Source organism: Acomys minous (genome assembly GCF_964271855.1).
Source record: "Acomys minous genome assembly, chromosome: 9".
NCBI lineage: Eukaryota > Metazoa > Chordata > Mammalia > Rodentia > Muridae > Acomys > Acomys minous.
In genome coordinates, this window is record NC_140490.1 from 102723058 (window position 1) to 102744150 (window position 21093).

At 35.1% G+C, this 21093-nt stretch overlaps 1 protein-coding gene across 2 annotated transcripts in view; it reads right to left on the bottom strand.

Moving 5' to 3' along the window:
- The window catches only part of TMTC3 (transmembrane O-mannosyltransferase targeting cadherins 3), a 35263-nt gene that overhangs the window by 5111 nt on the left and 9059 nt on the right, over positions 1-21093 (bottom strand). For both annotated transcript variants that reach the window (XM_084795659.1, XM_084795660.1), the window contains exons 6-13: positions 20872-21044; positions 18822-19074; positions 13391-13539; positions 11217-11337; positions 9023-9134; positions 3278-3381; positions 2075-2244; positions 743-969 (exon numbers count right to left, since the gene is read on the bottom strand). In XM_084795659.1, coding sequence (XP_084651785.1) covers positions 743-969; positions 2075-2244; positions 3278-3381; positions 9023-9134; positions 11217-11337; positions 13391-13539; positions 18822-19074; positions 20872-21044 — 1309 coding nt within the window. The remainder of the gene's footprint in view (positions 1-742; positions 970-2074; positions 2245-3277; positions 3382-9022; positions 9135-11216; positions 11338-13390; positions 13540-18821; positions 19075-20871; positions 21045-21093) is intronic.

The window sequence follows — 21093 nt, forward strand, 5'->3', positions numbered from 1 at the left end:
AGTTACTATATAGTAGCTATATACATTTGAGGTACTTACTAGCTCTTTTTGGCCTCATTTCCTAGCCTATTAAATAGACGATGTGGGAAAGTAAAGTCCATTTAAGCTACAAAATATTTCTAATTTTATGGTTCTTTCACTTCTGCAAAAGTTTAAAGATATACATTTAACCCACATATAAAATATGTAAAGAAGATATTTTCCATATAAAAATTAATACTCTAAATCATTTGTGCTGTTTTATGAAGGAAAATATTCCTACATAAAATGTGGTTTAAAAACATATTTATTGGGATTGATCTTAGTTTATTATATTATATAAGGTGCAAGAAATTACAATATTTTAAAACTATACACACACATATAAAGATACACAAAGAATTTTCTTGTATGTCCTAGTAAACTATGCTTTGAAATCCTTACATATAGTTATAAATATTTTCCACTAGTTGGAGTTATATTTACTACACAAGTTTTATCATGTTTATATGAGTAAGCTGATACTGCAAACCAGTTAGGTGCTGGGTGATATAGCTAACACACTCTAGAAAAGTGAGCAATGCTGCCATATATGCCTCTTTGTGTCATTTGAAAAAACTTAATGTCAAATGTTTTAAATATCCTTACTATAAATTTCCCTATGTGTACTATTCTGTTATAAATAGCCTATCTATAAAATATTTGTTATGGGTTTTGAAATATTCTAATTGATTAGACAGAGACATAAATTCAGGAACCTCACCCGATTCCTGCATTAAAATAGCTGAATTGAACAGCGCTAGCTTATGTTTGGGGTTTAGCTCCAATGCCCGGTTAAAGTTCTTCAGTGCTTCGTTTGGCTCTTTCAGTTCAATATAAACAATTGCCAGGTTGTACCACAGATCTGCATTATTTCTGTCCAGCTCCAGTGCTTTAAGATATGCTTCCTTTGCTTTGAGAGGTTTATTCATCTTTAGAAGCAACTCTCCCCTGTAGGAATCAAATAGAAAGGCTTACATTACAGTCTTACTATGCCATTTCAGAAATACCATTTTAGACTAAAAAGGTCTCTTTCAAAAATCGGTCTGTAAAACTAGCCTCAAGTCTGAACTCTATTTTAGCAAATCTAGTTCTATGTACTTTTAGATGTGATATTTATTTTTGAGTGGTCATTCCAAAAGAATACGTTGAAGGCGACTAAGTTACTATATGAGATTAGTATTTAAAAATAATAAATAAATAAATGAACAATGGCTGGCTAAATAAATAAACGGAATTTCGAAATGGTTAGTTAGGAGAGTACTTGTGCCACCTACAGGTAGCTTTCAGAAACACACCAGACACAAGTTTGGCAACCTTTATCCTAGTATGGCTACATTTTGAGTTTGAGAACTTAAAAAAAAGTCAGTTTGCTTTAAGTTAGTGTAGTTAATTTTACTAAAACAAGTAAATCAACTTCTAGGCATGAGATCAAGGTTATTATTTCAATACAGAAATTATTGACAGTCTTACGGAATAATGTATGACACAATGACTACTGAATGAGGGAAAAGAAAGACAATATCTAGTTTAGGAATAAATTTAATCTCAAATAGTAAAATTCGGAATATATTTTCCTCAGAGAATTATAAATTATTACGAGCTTCATGTTTAGTATATAAAACAGTTTATCATGTAATGTCCCTTAAGTATAAAGTGATAACATTTACATGAGAATATATACAAATATTAATGTGATGTCAGACAAAAATTTGTTTTTTCTTTTCTGTCAACCAAGGAGTCTACTTTGTTGCAAAGGCAGCAGAGACAGAGACAGAGAGGCACTGAGATAGACTAAAATTGTTTACAAGACACAATGGGACTAATATGGAGCTGTTTCTAGAACCCTTTCATGTAAACCTACTTCAGCTAAGGATTCCCTTGTCAACTTCAAATTAATGACGTTTGACTGTCAGTCTACTACAAGGTCCACTGCCCTTCATATACTTCGCTGTCAAGAAAGAACACTAAAAGAACACAGTGGTAATTTAGTTGAAACATACATGTAGACACAGCTTCTGTGGTACAGTGGTAACGCTAAGGTGAGCCATGATACCTGCTGATGTACGCCTGCTTGAAGTCTGGCCTCATGCTTATTGCCTGTCGGTATAGCTGGTCCGCTTCCTCTAGGCGCGACTCATTGGCTCGGATGAGGTTGGCCAGATTGATATAAACATTTAGGTGATTGGGGGCAATTCTGGCTGCATATTTTTTGCCAGGAATAATCTGTTTAGGAGAAAAACACATTTGTGTATTTGACAGTACATTATCAAATAAAATAACAAGTTTTCCTAATGGCTTATTTAAAGTAACACAGAGCGTAAGTTTTGCTGAGAGTTTTACTAGTAGAACAAAATAAATTTTAAAAATATGAAAAGCAAGCAAGGCACAGTTACACATGCCTTTAATGCAAGCACTAAAGAGGGCAATGGAATACTGTGAGTTAGAGACCAGCTTGTCTACATAGGGAGCGTGTCAGATACACACACACACACACACACACACACACACACAGAGCAAACACATAAGCATATGAAATACAAATACAATTTTGACACTTAAAGACATATATTGTTTCTATTCATGCCTGCTATGAATTATTTCTGGCTTTTGTTTATAATTATCTTTGTAGTAAGTTAGATAAACCAGAACTGTTAGAGGTCAAGGTCTCAAATTCTACAACACAACAGGGTAATAACCTATTTCAGCCCAGTTATATACTTTATTAACTTCAGTGCTGTCAAGAAAGTTATTTACTTCCTGGAACAACAGTAGGACAGCTAGTTTTATTTCAGAGTCATGTAAATCTACTTGTTTAGTAAAGTTGGAAAATTAAATGAGCTAACTGATAATCCAAGTTAAGTACTGTACATGACATAAATACGGGTCTGTGGTACTATATGTCCGGTGCCCTTATACCCGTATCACCACAACAACACAGCAGAGCAGCAGAGCAGCAGAGCTGTAGCTGCTCTTTCACCACTTGCTTTAGTTTCTCAGATAGGAGTAATTCTGAACGTACTGTTTAAAGTACATAAATTGAATTCTCTTTATTTAGTCATTTATGGTCATTTATAATCAGATATTTATGTCCTAAGACTCAGCATTTACATGTGAACTATACAAGTCATTTAAAAAAAAATCCATTGAACAAGAAATTATGTTTAACCAGGAGCAAAAGACTGGGGAGTATATTCATATCAGTGAATTAAGTAAGTTTTTTTCCTATGGACACGACACAGTAAATAATGCAGCTTACCTGAGGCATCAGTGACTTAGCCACCATGTAAGACTCTTCAGCTTCTCTAGTTCTGTTTAAATTTTTATAAGTTCTTCCTACATTCATGTGGGCACCAATGTCATCTAAAACAAACACCACAGTTACTGGCACATAAACTAGGCATTGTTCAGGGTAACTGCTGAGAAGGCAGTGCTCAGAAACCAGCAAGAGAAGGTGGCCCTGCTCTTTCTGTGAAGTTCTTCTGAAACAACCTGCCATGACTTACACTCACACGACTGGTAGGATGTTACAAATGACTTGGAGCACTATAAGGAAACAGTGCACGCAACATGGGAAACTCTTGAGTGCATCTTTGAAGGTTTAGGGTAAAAGAGATAAAGGTAATGGACTACTTTACCACATTTTATTCTACCATATATGTACTGCTTGCTTCTATTTTCTTAATCTCACAATTCTAGAATTCAGTAAAAAAAAAAAAAATACAGCTTGACTCTACAAGAGAAAATGACTATGGTAAATCCTATAATTAGGACACAAGTTTAACTATCAAATATGCACAAATATGTAGAATTACAGCTGAGAAATGAAAAAACTTGTGACTAAGAAAAAATATTGTGATTGTGATAAAAGTGGAATGGCAGGTTGGTAGATTGACTAAGAAGCTGTTATTCTCTTTTAAATGATAACACAATTTTATATAACTTATTTAAAGTTATATTAATATCCGAATGTCAAGAATTTGTATCTCATTTCCTGATATCGAAAATAAAACACATAGTAAATTTAATTAGTGGGAGAATAAATATGTCTTTTAAAAAAAGACAAGGGCTAATTATACAATAGGTAAAAAAGACATAATTCTAATAATTATTTCAAACATTTGGAATATAGATCAATGGAAGGACAATTTTTATTTGACATCAATATCTAGCAGACACGACAGTTTTGATTATGATTACTACTCGCCTGCAATAGTGATGATTTTGCACTTGTGGAACAGTAGTTTTCTGAGTGCAACTCTGAGGACACATAGGGGCCAAGCATATATACCTTGGGCATTCACCTAGGAGGAGAGCAACAGTCCCAAGATCTCACTATGTGATGTTCTTTATGTTTCCACTGAGTGAATTGCATACAAACTGTCAGAGGACTACATTTTGAGAATTGAATGTTCCTAACAATTTTGCTTCTAATAGACCTAAACTGCAAATAATCCAACAGTTCATGAATAGATAATGGCTAGACAAAATGGTATATCCTTATGAAGAAGTGCTGCTCAGCCACATAAAAGTATTTTTTAAATTCTCAGACACTGATAAGTATCAAAATAATTATACACAACAAGGAATCCAGAAAATATGAGTCTATAGAGGATGATTTTGTCCATACACAGTTTCAGAAAAGCAACGAAATATATAGTGATTGAAATTATTTCAATGGCAATATATTTGATCTCATTTTATTCTCTGCCAAATGAGTTTCCCAAGAGCTGTTCTCTAGTCATTAATTCTAATGTCTATGCTTTTTATTTTTATATTTTAACTATAATTTTAAGTACTTAAACACCTGAAAACACACACAAATATATTTTGTGTATGTATTTATAAGTAATTTTTACTTATCTTCTATATCGTATGGCAGATATATTTCTTTGGTATATTGTGAGTTGGTTAATCAAAGGAAATGAGAACACTAAAAAATAGAAATTTATTCCTACTTTTATTAGTAAAGTAAAAAGCAACCAGAGACAGGAGTTTTAGAACATCTTTTTACTTGTCTAGGAACATTCTTTCCAAAAGGAAAAATTAGAGGCCTGACATGTGCCACAGAGAAAGACAATCTCAAATTATTGTTACCCAGGAAACTTCATCAGTAGATGGCCTTGCACATTATGCATAGCTCCTCTCTCCCACACTGCCGAAGCTAAACCCATACAAGGTTCAGTGACTGCTGAAGCTCATACTGTATTTTGACTCCCATCCTTGGGTATATAATAAAACCTGTATTTTTTTCCTGTTATTTGTCTGTTGTTAGTTTTATCAAATGCCAGAGAGAATAGAGTAAATTTTAAACTACATTTCCAGTGGGAGCCTCACAGCAGCAGTGAACTGCTCCACTCACTGCTGGTTTCTATGCTCTTATGAAGAGGTGGAGCTTTTAAGAATGACCAGTGGTAGGGAGTCACTGCAGATGTGTGTCATGAAGGGAATATTTGGACTCAGACCCTATCTTTGCTTTTTGGTTGTCATGTGGTGAGAAAGCTCTTCTTCTTTATATACGGTCATGTGAGTACCGCCTACCAAAGGCTCAAAGCAATGGGTCAAGTCACCTGAAACTTTGTCTTCTTTTAAGTTGATTATCTTAAGTATTTAATTCAGTGTGGGAGCATGAATATTCACTGTATCCCACACTTGTGAATGATCTCCTTATTCCCTAGTTGCATTGAAAATAATGTATTTAATTATGTAGCTTACAGTTACTTACACTGGACTAATGTTTGTTTGTTTTTTAATTAATTTATTTATTGTAAGCGAGTGCTTTATCTGCAGAATAGGGCATCAGATCACATTACAGATGGTTGTGAGCCACCATGTGGTTGCTGGGAATTGAACTCAGGACCTCTGGAAGAGCAGGCGGAACTCTTAACCACTGAGCCATCTCTCCAGCCCTGGACTAAGGTTTTAATAATGAGTATTTAAATCTACTTAAAAAGAGACTTGATTACTTGTCAAAATATATAGAAAATTTGTGATTGAACTCATTTTAATATAAGGTCTAGGTGATACCAGGTTATAAGCATTCTCACTATGTACCTCAGGCTATCCTCATTTTCAGAGAAAACAACAACAACCAAAAAATGTTTAACACACAAGAGCCTTAATCCAGTGAGGCTTCTCCTAACCTAATAGCCTAAATTCTTGGACCTTTCTGTCCTATTCTCCTGAGTGTTCACACTACAGGTCCATGGTACCATCCGTGTTTCAGAGTCTAAGCTTTTAACCACCAAACACTTGCCTCTTTCAGCTTACCTTGGTCATTCTGTTACTTTCTGCAGTATCATAAGTAGCATGTCATTTTACCTGCCAAGTGAGCCTATGAGCATAGCTGTATAGCAACAAGTCAAATGAACACCATAAATGCTGCATTCATGATTTCCCACTTTGTGTGCCTTAAGCAAAAGAAACTCTAAGGATGCTGACTATCTTCCTAGTCTATGGCCTACCAAAACTTAAATTTGAACGTGTTGATAGCGAAGTCATATCCAGGCTAGATAGAGGATGTGTGCTTGAAATACAGGTAAGTGAAAACTGAGGGGCACTCCAACTTTCTGTGGTACACCATTCACACAAGAAAACTGACCACCCAACAGACACATACATTTGATTTAGGATTTACAAAAATGCATAGACAGAAATCAGTACTCCAACACAGCTGTGAGAGAAATATGATTGAGCAGGTTTAAATTTTGTGTTTGATATAAAAGTGATAATTTGAGCTGGCAAGATGGCTCATTTGTAAAGCCGTTTATAAAGCCTGGCAACCTGAATTCTTTCCCTTGGACCCACAAGACTGAAGGAGAGAAATGATTCTCCTAATTATCCTGTGACTACAGAAGCATACAGCACACAGACACAATGACAATTTTTTTAAATGATCAAAATTATAGAATGAAAATCTAAGACTTTAAAAAGAAGTAAATTAGAATTACTACATCTAATGAATTTGCTTGTGTATGGGACCAGTAAGATGAAGCAAGTGTAAAACATGAATGAGCTGTTTATACTGCTCTGCATTTAAAATACATCAGTATTTCAAGCAAATTAAGACCTAGATTAGCAAAAATAACACAAGAAATAAAGTACATGTCTATCTTGCAGGAAAGATACGAAAGAAAATGTAAAGGGTCTACCAACAAGTGCTTTTACTCAGCTAGAAGGGAAGATGATTGGAAGACAGGCCATGAGGCTGCTTATCAAAGATGACTAGATACATACAACAAAAGTATGTTGAGGTAGAAGACAGATGGAGAGAGAAAAAAACAAAAAACCACTTTATGTTCAAGAAGATACAAAAATCAAAGAAGGGATATAAGATATATCCTCCAAATTCCAGGCAAAATCAGCCTACATGAAAAGTTAAGAAAGACAGATTAACAACAGTTACACTTCTATAACCATCTTTTCGCCCTTTTCTAATTGAAATTTGGCTATTTTGATGACTCAATTACCCTGTCCCACTTTCTGTGGTGACTATGAAGGTTTATTAACCTATGCAACACTGGGCCTGGCGGAAAAGTAGGTGTCACTCTTAACCTCAGTTTTTACTTCCAGACAATTCTTGGTGCTTGTTAGAAATCCCCCAACTGTTAGAACTATTAAACTGTCTATCCACATCTATATTATAGCTACCAACATTTGGGTCACAGATCCTGGATCTCTTGGGGTCTACCATGACTGTCAAAATTTTTTAATTCTAGCAGTCTACATACACAAAGGATTTTTCTTCTTCTCTTATTTTGAGATTGGGTCTCTTTATATAATCCCGACTGTCCTGGAACTTACAAGGTAGACCAAGCTGGCTTTGAACTCAGAGATCTACATGCCTCTGCCTTCCAAGTGCTGGGAGTAAATGAGTATGCCTCCACACTTGGCATACACATTTTATTTTCTAATACAGTGTCCTTGATGTTGTTTCTTTCAATAAATTTCACCTCTTTCCTATCCTAACGCTTAGTTCAGAGGTCACAATTTTATGAAGTAGGGAAAAATGAGGCAGTGGCCACTACCATTCGTGAGATAGGTAATATATGAGCAATCATTCCATCTGTCTTGGAATAGAACAGAGTGGTGGCATCTGGTGGCATTGGGAGTTGGATACAACTTTTGGTAAATAATTTTGTGTGCCTGAAATGTCAAAAGCACTCTACTGAAAAATACTTCTGCTCCAGTTACATGTTACTCAGACGCCAGCATTTCTTCAAACATATCTGCTGATCTTGTCGCTTTTTTCCCATCCCCTCTGAATCAATTTAAACTATAAAAACTACTATCGTACTTGACCCCTTAGCCTTTTCTTCCTTAGTAAAACACATCTGTAAAACATTCTAATCCTTATCAACAGAGTAATTCATGCCTATAATATCATTACCTTAGAGGAAAGAGAGAAAAATATTTAACCATATCAATTGAATTAGTCATTACTAATCCAGGGTGCTAATTGCGGCTGGCAAATGTGTATATTTCTAGCTGCCTAGCTTTGCTTCATGTGGATGATCATATGAGAGTTTACTTTTTCACTGAGGAAACAAGCAAACAGAAGGCAACTTCAGGCTACTCCATATTATTCACTCACATTCTACCCACTGTCCACACACTATGTCTTCTTTGTTACTACAATTTATTCCAGGTCCTAAAGGAAACGGAGCCTACAATACATAACAGATCCTGTCCATTTCCCCACAGCTGCATTATTACTTTTCTCACTATACTGGACATGCCTGAAATATGATTGTTTCTCCCACCTTAAAAGATTCTGCCATTCTGTCATCCTCCTTTTGCCTAGCACCACAGTTTTAGTTCACAATATGCTTTAAATCTTGTTCTATGGTGTCTGCAATAATTCTTCCTCTACTCCCTTGAACTCAGTTAAATAAACCTTCCACCCTCACTCCAACTAAAGTATATAGTGCCATCTAACAACTACAAAATTAATAAAGCCTCAGAGGATATGCTATTCATCAATTTATTAATGAATAGTGCTTACCTGGCTGAACATGGGTAGCCTGCAAGAAGTATTTCAAGGCTCTTTCAAAGTTCTTCTCATTTTCCAGAGCATGGCCCACATTATTCCATAATTTGGCATTGTTTTTATTCACCTTAAATACAAAGGAAAATAGAACAGGCTATAATCAGAAAAAAGCAACAACAAAAATTAAAAAAAAATCTACAGTTCAGGTATTTGTCTAGTTATTACTGGGAATGGAATGTTCATGGAAATATTCCTAGAAATAAGACAAAAGCCTATGCAGTCTGCCTTTCCTCTAACACAGCAGTTCTCAACCTTCCTAATTGTACAACCCTTTAATATAGTTCCTCATGTTGTGGTGATCCTCAACCATAAACTTATCTTCATTGATGCTTCATAACTGTAATTTTGCTACTTTTATGAATCATTATGTAAATATCTGTATTATCGTATGGTCTTATGCAACCCCTGTGAAAGGGTCATTCCATCCTGAAAGAGGTCGTGACCCACAAACTGAGAATGCTTTAACATATTATAAAACCACAGCAGTTTAACTTCATTTATATATCAGAAATCTTCCTGCAGTTTTATTTAATTAGAGTACACTCTTGTTTGAAAACTAATGTTGTAGTATTTGTATTTTGCTTAGGAGAGGTACCAGAATAGGAAATTATATGTAAGACACTATATTGATAACTTATTTTTAGATGGGGTACATTTAAAGCTATTTACGTAGCTTATCATTTTACTAGAAATGCTGGGATTAAGGTTATGAAATCCATGCCTGTGTGAAGAGTTCACAGATAGGTAGAGCAAGACACACTGCCAAAAAAGGAGTTGCAGTGATTGGAACTGTAGGTTTTAATCAATGTTCTGAGAATACAGGTAAGCAGCATTTCTAATAATTATGGAAAACCAGAAGCACACAAAAATCATGGATTGACTGTATAGTGGGGATGCTTCACTTATCTACACAGCTAGCAGGAAGTAAAGCTGCATGGTCAAGAGTCATCCAATCTTGGGCTGGAGAGATGGCTCAGTGGTTAAGAGCACTGATTGCTGTTCCAGAGGTCATAAGTTCAATTCTTAGCAACCACATGATGGCTCACAATGGTCTATAATGATATCTGATGCCCTCTTCTGGTCTGCAGGTATACATGGAAGCAGAGCACAGTATATGTAATAAATAAATTATAAAAAAAAAGACATTAAAAAAGTCATCCAATCTTTTTTTTTATTAATTTATTACGAATACAGTGCTCTGCCTGCATATCCACCTGCATGCCGGAAGATGGCATCAAATCCCAATATAGATGGTTGTGAGCCACCAAGTGGTTGCTAGGAATTGAACTCAGGACCTCTGCAAGAGCAGTCACTGCTTTTAACCTCTGAGCCATCTCTCTAGCCCCAACTCATCCAATTTTAAGTAGATGCTATATTAAGCTATCTCATAGGCTACTGGGGCGAAACAGATAATATTAGAACAAGTACTGGGAAATAAAGAAGTAGTCAAAACAAGAGGCTGGAGCATTTAAAGCATGGGTAGCTCGCAATACTCTGTTTGGTATCTAGCACACATGCCAGGCAGCTGAGGGCTGCCTAAAACTCCAGATGCAGGGGAATCTAACACCTCTGGCCTCAGTCAGTACCCGAATTCACATACACATACCAGATGCAGATATCTGTACATATATACAATTTTAAAAAAAGAAACAGTCAAAAGGAAATTTGTACAGGATGAGAGGGAGAGTTTACACACACACACACACACACACACACACACACACACACACACACAGTTTATCAACTTCATTCCTAATAGTGCTGAACCAGTGATACTCCTTCACACAGTAGGTTGACACTTTGTTGTGTATTTTATCTCACTGAATTAATGATGCATTGATTACAGAATTCCTCATGATTTTATATACCATTAACAACAACTAAGCTACTAATTAACTGTAAGAAGATGTGCAGCCTAACAACTAAGAAGACATAATTTTTTCTTGAATATTTAATCATGAGAATTTCAAGTAAACTTACTATGCCTTTTACAATAATTAAGTAGTATACTTAGGAAGTTTGGTAATGGTACTTATTATATAAATACAATTTATTGCTTCTTGGCTAAAATTGAATTAAATGTCTACCTAAAAGTACAGTAAAAAGAGTTTCAATGATACATCTTGTCCTCTGAAGCGTAATACTTTACCTTTAAGGCTGACATAAACAATGTATATTCAGACTCCCAGTCCCAATTTCGATGGAGTGTTTTCAAGGCATGGGTTAGTATCACCAGGGACAGACAAACCCAAGATAGCTTTTTCAGTACACTGTTGAAAAGATTAAAAAAAAAAAATAGCACTGTCTTCATCGCCAAAGCATTTTACCTTAGAAGAGGTAACAAGGTTCTTACATATTTCCAAATTATCATATTGAATTCACTCTAATGACTACACATATTTAGAGAACACATCAAAATTATAAGTAACATGAAGATCGTCTACCAACTGAGGCTTCACTTATATTTTACTCATTCTTTGGGATTTATAGCTCTATTACAAAATTCCTATAGCGCAGCGAAGTCTGAGGCTGCTCAAGACCCTCATATAAGATAGTAAACATCTGTACAGAACTTATGCAACTCTCCCAATATATTTTAAGCAATACCTAACAACTATGTGAGAGTTAAGACTTTACTGTTAAGGGACAGGAATATGTAAAGTCTACATACTTTCGATACAAATGCATTTTCTCCTAATATATTTGACCTATAACTCTGTATCCATGAATTCAAAGACACAGAAAGTTAGCTCTATATTCTAATGCATTAATCACTATTTCTAAAGCTGTATTTAAAAACCAAATGATTTAAAAAGCTTGATAAAAAGTTTGAGTGGTCAACTCTTGGATATAAGTATCCTTGGAGTGTGATTATTTTATACCTTATAATTGAGTTTAGGAAGGGTCAATCTCACCTCTTCAGACTTTAAAACGATTTTGCTTACAAATTACACCATACACTCTCCCATTCTTTGAATGTTTTTATTGATACATTAAGGTCAGAATTATGTGTTTAAAAAACAGAGAAAGACCTGTGAAACAGATGCAAATCACAAAACTTTAGGCTAATTGTTGACTTCTAAGTCTTCACCTACGACACTTTAGGCTAATTGTTGATTTCCAAGTCTTCACCTACGACAGAAAGATTACTTCAATAGCCTCGATCATCTCACTGTTCATGTTTTGAGTCTGTTTTGCATCTCTAATATGGTTCAAGATCTTCTTTCAACAAATCCTTGTGTGCAGAACAAGGCATATGGATCACACAATTCCATCATTGGCAGAATTAAGTGGAATCGTAATCAACACTTCTATTTACTATCTGTGCAACCTTGGGCAAATCAGGCAACTTATATGAGTTTCACTTTTTACATATGCAAAAAGGGGCAGGTATGTTAAGATTACATGGAAAAATAATTCTAAATGTCTACCATAATGTCTTGGTACATAGTACGCCCTAAAAATTAGTGGTGATAAAACTGGATACATGAGTAGAAGTTACAAGAAAGCCTTGGTAGATGTTGATAAAAATTATGAAATTAAATAAGATAATCTAGTGAGTAAAAGGGACTAGATGTAAAATACAGAAAAAAAGAAAATATTCAAAAAGTGGGTATAGTAAGAAGATTATGAGATAGATTTTACAAGAGATAATTAGGTGGGAGATGTTTATAAAAACCATGGAAATAATTTTTAAATAAAAGTATTGGCTGGATATAGGAGGAAGCAACTTGCAAGAGATGTTAAGAGTGGTATAAAGAGAAATCACCTGTAAATTGAAATTTAGTATTATATTCTTATTTGACTATTACAAATGTGCTTGATTTGACAATTACAAGTGATATAATAAATGTACACAACTGCAATGATTATGAGGCTTCCTAAGCGTACTTCTCCTTAACTGTTAAAACAACAAACACATCTGAAGATGGTGATAAGGTAATTATGAGTGCCTGCTCAACACATCTTATACACACTAAGAACTCAATATGGCTCACTGTAATAGGACAACTATATCTTAGACACTATAAGAAAGTGGAAATGGTCATCTGTGCTTTAGTTTCAGTAACAGTGATATTGTTTTCACTTAGGTCTGACTTAGTTTGTTGTGTTGGATTGTAATATAAATTATGTAGAGAGAACACAGAGTGAGTAGGCAGTGAAAAGTTTTTCTAACTTGAATTATACCTATAAAGATGAAAAGACTAAAAGTATGGCATATAAAACTGAACTACACACAGATTAAAAACTAATACTTTAAATTTTAATGTATTTAATTATAAATTTAATAGCCATTAAAAAAAAAACCAGCATTTTATTCACCTTTTGTTTGAAATTTTTTGCCATCCATGGGCTACTAAAATGCAGAACCCCATGCTAGGAACATACAGTACTCGCTCAGCAACAACAAATCCAACAGGAAAGAAAAGGTTTGATGCAGGAATAAATGGTAATGCCATTAAACAAAGTGCCTAGAATGAAACAGAAAACAGCTGATTAAATTTAAAATATTCAGCTTTTATAATTTACTTTGAGTAAATGCATTTGTAGAATACTTTAGATAATACTACAATGAGTAATGAACATAAAGCAATATAGAGGCAGTAATAAACATGAGGATGTACATAAGCAAGATAAACTTTTTCTTTTTTTATTCTAGAATTTACTTGGTTAGACTGACAATATACTTTATGAGTCATTATTTGAAATTATATCCCATATCTTTTTCAGCATTGGAGATATGAAAAGCATAATTAGTAATGCTTAACCTTTCTGTGAGGAATACAACTTTTAGCAAAAGTTGACTACAGACAGAGGTTCACCTAAATTGAAAATTACTTAAAAATAATAGCATTCAACTTACTAGTAAGGAAAAAAATTCTAATGAAAAAATGGGCAGAGAAGATATACAGTAACCAAAAGCTGTATGAAAAATGCCCTATGTCATCAGAGAAACACATACTTAAACTTCAGTGGACTCCCTCCGAGTCAGAATGGCTACTGTCAGAAAGAAAACTGAAAGCAAGTGCTGAGGAGAGCGTGGATAAATGTGAACCAATGCATACTTAATGGAAGTACTGGATTAGTGGCACTATTATGGGCAATGGTATAGAAATATTTAAAACCGAACTATCGTAACCCAGCGATCTAATATATGTATGTATGTATGTATATATATGGAAACCACACACTGTAACATATCTGTACTTCCTTTACCGCACTATGATTCAGAATAGCCAACAAATGAACCCCGCGTGATGGGCAGGAAGATGAACAGATAAAGTAGGGCATATACAAGAAAATCCCTTTTAGCTTTAAAAATTGAAAGAAACTCAAACTGAAGGGCATTTATGTCATATGCCACACATCTGATACTTTCTTTTCTTTTGTATGCGGACTATAAAAAATAGTGATACAAGAAATTGAGAACAGAATGTTGTTTACCAGAATGAGGCAGAAAAGTTTGGAAAGATGTTGGTCAAGGAACATAAACTTTGTTACATAGGAAGAATGAAATAAAAAGAAGAAAAAAAAATAAAACAGCTTACACAGCTAACTTTTGTGCATGTGGTAAGGGACATGCTCATGGGTTTTTCAGCAAAACAAAAATCACAAAGGTTGGTAACAAACAAAAACACTGGTTTCTAGAACATTACTACAAGAAACCAAATGGTATTGGAAACTGAAAGGATGAAGTAAAATATGGCTCCGATAAGACACCAGACTTCTGGCTCTAAACTTAGCAGCAATATCTTATATAATATTCTGCTTTTAAAGATTTTTTAAATGATGTTTTTTTCTTTATGTATGGGTGTTTTGCCTACGTGGGTGTGTGCATGCACATGTGTGCACACACATTGTGCGCACAGAGGATGGAAGAGGGCAGCAGATCCTCTGAAAATGGAGTTACAAAATTCTGTGAACCTCAATGTGGGAGCTGGGAATTGAACCTGGGACCTCCAGAAGGGCACCCAGTGCTTTCAACTGCTGAGCCATCTCTCCAGTTCCAGCTTGTAATTCTAATGGGTCCTGTTTAATGAGAGGTTTATGCTATGTATATAAAAATAAAACTGTCCCTTTAAACCAGTAGCTTTTTATTCTTTAAAAGAATCACTAAGATGTTAGCATTGCATACTGAGAAAAACATAAGTGTCTTTAGATTTCCTGTTCTTCAGAAAATGGGATGACGTGGTTTCTAGATATAAAGCCACCCATGACTAAGCATATAAACAGCACGGGAGGATTTAAGTTCCTTAGTTGAGGACTTCTAGCTATGGATATTTGCTTCTCTATTTTGTTTCCCTGTTAGGATCTCTTGTAGCACAGGGTAGCCTTCATATTGAGTTGTCAAGGATAGCTTTTAACTTCTGATCTTCCTGCCTGCATCTAGGACCTCATGCATGGTAGGCAAGCATGTACTAAGTGAGTTACAGCCCCAGCCCCTTTGCTTTGCTTAATAGGACTTAGTTGAATATGCAACTTAATGCTTCAGTTTCAGAAATGTGAAACTTTCTAAAGGGCTGGGAGAAAAGACTATCTCTTCTTATTATATTTCATTAGTAAAACAGAGATGAAGATGTATATCAACGTATGTGTCTGAAATTTCAGTATTTTTAATAAAAATCAAAACATGAACCATTAAGGGTACTTTTTACTTCTCACTTCCTAGAGCTACATGATTAATAAGCAACCAACTAGGTGTAAAGCTATTTAGATACAGATAGCCCTAAATTTGAGAATCATTAAGAAATAATAACTTGGCTGTCAGAAAAGAATTTTATTTAAAGGATTTATTAGTACTCATTCAGACACAGCATAGGTTAATGACTAAATTACACAGGGAAGGAAAATGACCACTCAGTTAAAGACTACCAACTCTATGTCTTTAATGATTAACGACTTAGAAATACTCATTAATGAAGTAATAATAAATGTATGACAATCTCATTAATTGTGCTTAACCTACAATTTTCTTCTCCTGATAAAATAAAGTCTTTTAAAGAGGGATGTTCTAGGCTGGAGAGACAACTTTGCAGTTAAGAGGACCTGGGATGAGTTCCCAGTATCCTAATGGCCGTTCACCACTACCGTAACTCCAGTCTCAGGGAATCCAGTCCCCTGTTCTGGCCCCTGCAAGCACCAGGCACACAGACGTGGTGCACAGAAATGGAGGGATGTAACATTACCCATACATATAAAAAATTTTTAAAAATCTAAAAAAAAAAAGTATATAAGTGACAAAAGCCAAATATTTTAGATAAATTTTAAACTTAATTCTTTTGTAATTTGAACTATTCAATCACTTTGAGAATACTTCCTTATAAACAAAAACTGGGTCTAATTACTGCTTATATCATTGATAAGTATTAAATATCTTGACGGATACCTAGTATGGAATCTGTCCTTGAGTTCTACTTTCTTGCCCTACTTCTTCAAACATCCTCAGAAAATTTAACATTTAAAAAAAATTAGCATGACTTATATGTAAAATACTATTACACCCATGGGCATAATTTTTCCTTTTTATACATATGAAATATCACATAACTAACAAAAATCCATGTTTACTTCATTGCGGGTTTTTAAAAAAATCTCTCTATCTACCCATCTATGTATCTTTTTTTATTTGCCAAACTTGGATTCTCCCATCTTTCCTTATTCAACTGTCCTTTTAGCACAACTTCAAAGGTAAATATATTCTACCACTTATCTCTGTGTGTGTGTGTGTGTGTGTGTGTGTGTGTGTGTGTGTGTGTGTGTGTGAATTTACTTAAGCAACATTGGACTGTTTAAAAAAGTATGAAGGCTGACAAAGTTAGTTTAGTCATAAACTCAGGGTCACCAGCTTCACATCAATCTCTAAGAGCGCTCAGGGGTTCGACGTTTCCCTGATGAGGTTAAGGCCATTCTCTTGGGTTGCTTTGAAGATTGACGGCTTTTATCAAACTTTTCACCCATGCTTCACCAGGAAACAATTTTTCCTTTTAAGGGAGGGAAAGCTGAGGGTAAGACTAAAATACAAAACAGAAGAAAAAGACCAACTCTCAGATGCCTTTAGTAACCTTACCAACACTCAAGTTAGTGCTCCTCCTCCTCCATGTAACAAACAACCTAAGAATATAAACCCAGTCTCCGCTAGGCCTTCTGTGGCTCCTCTCCAATCTCTCAGTTACCCACTTTCTACGTAAATGTAGTCTCCATCCCTAAGATGAAACATGTCGCCTTGGTAACCTTACATACCGTTTTGTACACTGCATTTTAAATCTCCCTCTTCATTTATGCTTCATGAAGCAATTGTGGGGTATGACTTTTAAAAGTTGGTTACCAGTACTTGTTTTAAAGACAATGTTCCAACTAAATAATTCTGATTTCACAAAGCCAACCCATTAGTGGTTATCTTTGTCTCACAACTCAAATGAAAATGCTTTTTAAATATCAACCAATCATCTCTCTGATATGAACTTGCTCTCATTTTCTTATGTTCCAAACAAACTGCTTCACTGATATTTCATCAAATCCAACACTTTCAAAGAGATCTCACTCTTTCCTAAAATCCTACAATATTTACTTTTTTTTTTTTTAAATCATTCACCTACCCAGATCTTTTTCTTCTCCACATGGGAGTTCTTAGGAACTGAGTGGTAAACTTCTTTTACACTACTCGGTTACATTAACTATTTTCTAGAAGAGAATTAACACTAAAAACTTCACAACATCCAAAGGTAGGAGTTAGCCTCCATGTATAGCCTATCGAGAATTGGCAAAGGCTTCCCCTACCAAACCCTCCACAGGCATCTTTACTTTATCTATGCTTTGGTTTCAAGTAGTACTTCTAGACTAAGGAAAAATTTAAGAGTGGCCTAAGAATTTCCTCTGAACTTCAAACTGCTGTTCAAAAACTCTAGCAGGATGTTTTAAAGATACAAACTCGCATGTTTGAGCATAAAAGTAAATTGATCTTTCTCCTACACTCTGCATTCTTCTAATTTTTTTTTCTACATCTTAGCCACTTGTTGAAAAAGAAATGAGGCCTTATAATTCATCTCATCATAGTGATTCAAATGTTACCAGGTAAATAGGTTGCAATCATAATTTTATAAGGAACAGATGTTAATCTATTGGTGCTAACCATAAATGATACACTTGTGAAACATTAAAATACTTTCCACCATATATTAAATGCTGAGGAAAATGTTACCTTAAGCAATTAAAAAAGAACAAAGAAAAAGAATTCTTACAAAGTCAGGCTGAAGGAGAATATTAAAAACAAAAGAAAACAAAAAAGAACCACACACAAAGAGATTTGAAATAATCAGAGGTCTCCAGACATAGTCCAACTCAGGGAGTAGTTAAAATTTGTTAATAGAACTTAAGACCTACAGTCGTTTCGGCTGCATATTGCACGGCACCATTCACAATGCCAGGGAAACAAGTACACTCGATTTTTTCAAATGTGTGTAATGTAGTAAGAAAAGAGTAAGAAATGTAAGGAAAGAAAATGAATTACAAAGGGATGCACTGTGATATTCATTTCTATCAAATTAAAATATTCACATCTGCTTTTCATAGCTCAATGTGTATGCTAAAATATAAACTACAAATTAATTATATTAAGTAATAAAAGAATAATGGGTTCATGTATTAGAAATGATCAACAAATCAATATACTTCTAGAAGCATACACTGGATAATTTAAAGATGTTACATGTAACCAACCCAATACAACATTATTTGAAAGACTAAGAGTTCTCACCATTAGGACAGTCTTTGAGGAATCGCCAGGGTATCGGAGACTGAATATTCCCAAAGCCCCCAGGAAACAAAAGAAAGCAAATGTGGCAAGATTCCGGACATCTAGAAATGACTCTATCAGTGGTATTGTTCCCATGGTCCAATCACAGCAGAGCTCTGAGGGGTTCAGTAGCAGCCAAGCATTCACAGGAAGGAGGTAGTTAAAAGTTAGCTGTCGGGTAGGGGTTGGGCTTACAGCAGCTGGATTATCAAACCTGCATGAACACAACAACAACAACAAAGACATTTAAACAGAACTTCTGTTTTCTCCCAGTGTTGAGGACTGAAACCATAACACTGAATAAGGCGCTAGCACTCTACTAGTAATTTACATCAACCATTTTTTCTTGAGACAAGATTATTTCTTATATAACTCATGCTAACCTTGAACTCAGAACCCTGCTGCCTAAGTTTTCAAGTATGGCAATTATGTGTGTATGCATTACATAAATAGCAAACTACAGCTCCAAGTTTAAATGTTCTTGACTTTAATTTTTTTTTTTTTAATTATGGAGGCAGAGAGAAAGAGAGGGGGAAAGGAGAGGGAGAAGGAGAATCACCATGAGTGAGGGCATGTGCATGACACTAACACACACGGGGAGGTTAGAGGACAGCTGTGGGACTCGGTTCCTTCTTTCTGTCATGTGGCTTCCTGAGAATTGACCTCTGGTTCAGTTTTGGTAGCAACTGCCTTTACCCACTGAGCAACCTCAGCAGCCCCAAATCCCACACTCAAATGCAAATATATAAATATATAAACAAAACACAAAGTTACTTCATGTGCAATACTGTTAAACAAAAGAATAAATATACAGGGGATCAGCAGTTATAAGCACCTGTTGCTCCTGTAGAGATCTAAGTTTGATTCTCAGCGCCCACGTTGGGCAGCTTTCCACTGCCCGCAACTCCAAGTCCGGGGCATCTAACATCAAACAGGCCGTATGGTGCACATACGACACACACATACACATAGTAAAACTAAATTTTTGGTTTTTAATAAAAATATATTATAGGTACCTCAGAATCTTGTTGTCTAATTAAAAATCTAAACAAAGGGGCCGGGCGTGGTGGCGCACACCTTTAATCCCAGCACTCGGGAGGCAGAGGCAGGCAGATTGCTGTGAGTTCGAGGCCAGCCTGGTCTACAAAGCGAGTCTAGGACAGCCAAGACTACACAGAAAAACCCTGTCTCGAAAAACCAAAACCAAACCAAAACAAAACAAACAAACAAAAAAACTAAAAAACAAAAAAACAAAACAAAACAAAAATCTAAACAAAACTACCTAACCTAATAAAATGTCTAGGTAAGAGAAATGGTAGTTATGGAGAACTGCTAGAAGAGAAATCAACACTAAAAATACCATAACTTAATACAAAAAAATTATTTTAAATTATTTCAAAGATAAACATTCCAAGCAAACATATATACCCAAAAAAGCCTATGCAACTTGCACAGAGATTAGATTAGCTCTTTGGAATATAAACATAGAATAGATAAGACAAAGAGAAAATACAATGGAGATTAATGTGCTACATTAATAGCAAACAGTTAACTTCTGAACAGACAATTGATAGGGGTTTTAAAAAGCCTATTTCATAGCAATAAAGAGATTAATTCATCACAATGTCACAACAATCTTAAATGTTTAATAATGGAGCTTGCAATACCACACGAACTGCAAAGAGAAACAGACAGATTTACAAGTCTAGCCAGAGGCTTGAACATTTCTCTCTCAGCCAATTAAGCAGACACAAATCACTCGGAATATGAACACTGCACTAGGCTGATCTTTGCTGTGGAGGTTTCATGCACAACTATAAACATATATGCAGAAGTAATCCATATGTTTATTTATGAGTAGTATATGTAGCTTTTAAAATGTACTGACATCTCAGTAAAGCTGTTGAAAATTTAAGCATAAACTAAAGACCTACTGGAACACTTATTATGACCGAGAATCTTAAGTCAAAAACCACAGAATGTAAAAGAGCTAAGAGGAGGATTTGCATACCTCGTAAACACTGGGAGTTGGGACTGAATCACCTGGACTCTAATCACAACAAGCAACAATGTACTGAACATCAAGACAATGAGCTTTATCAATGTCTGCAGCATAGAGAAGGGAATACTTCCTTTTCCACGGAGGAACTGGCCAGCAACTGTACATAATAATGGCAAAGTATACTACGAGAGAGAAAACTGTTTCAGTAACAAATACCAAAGCACACTTTCA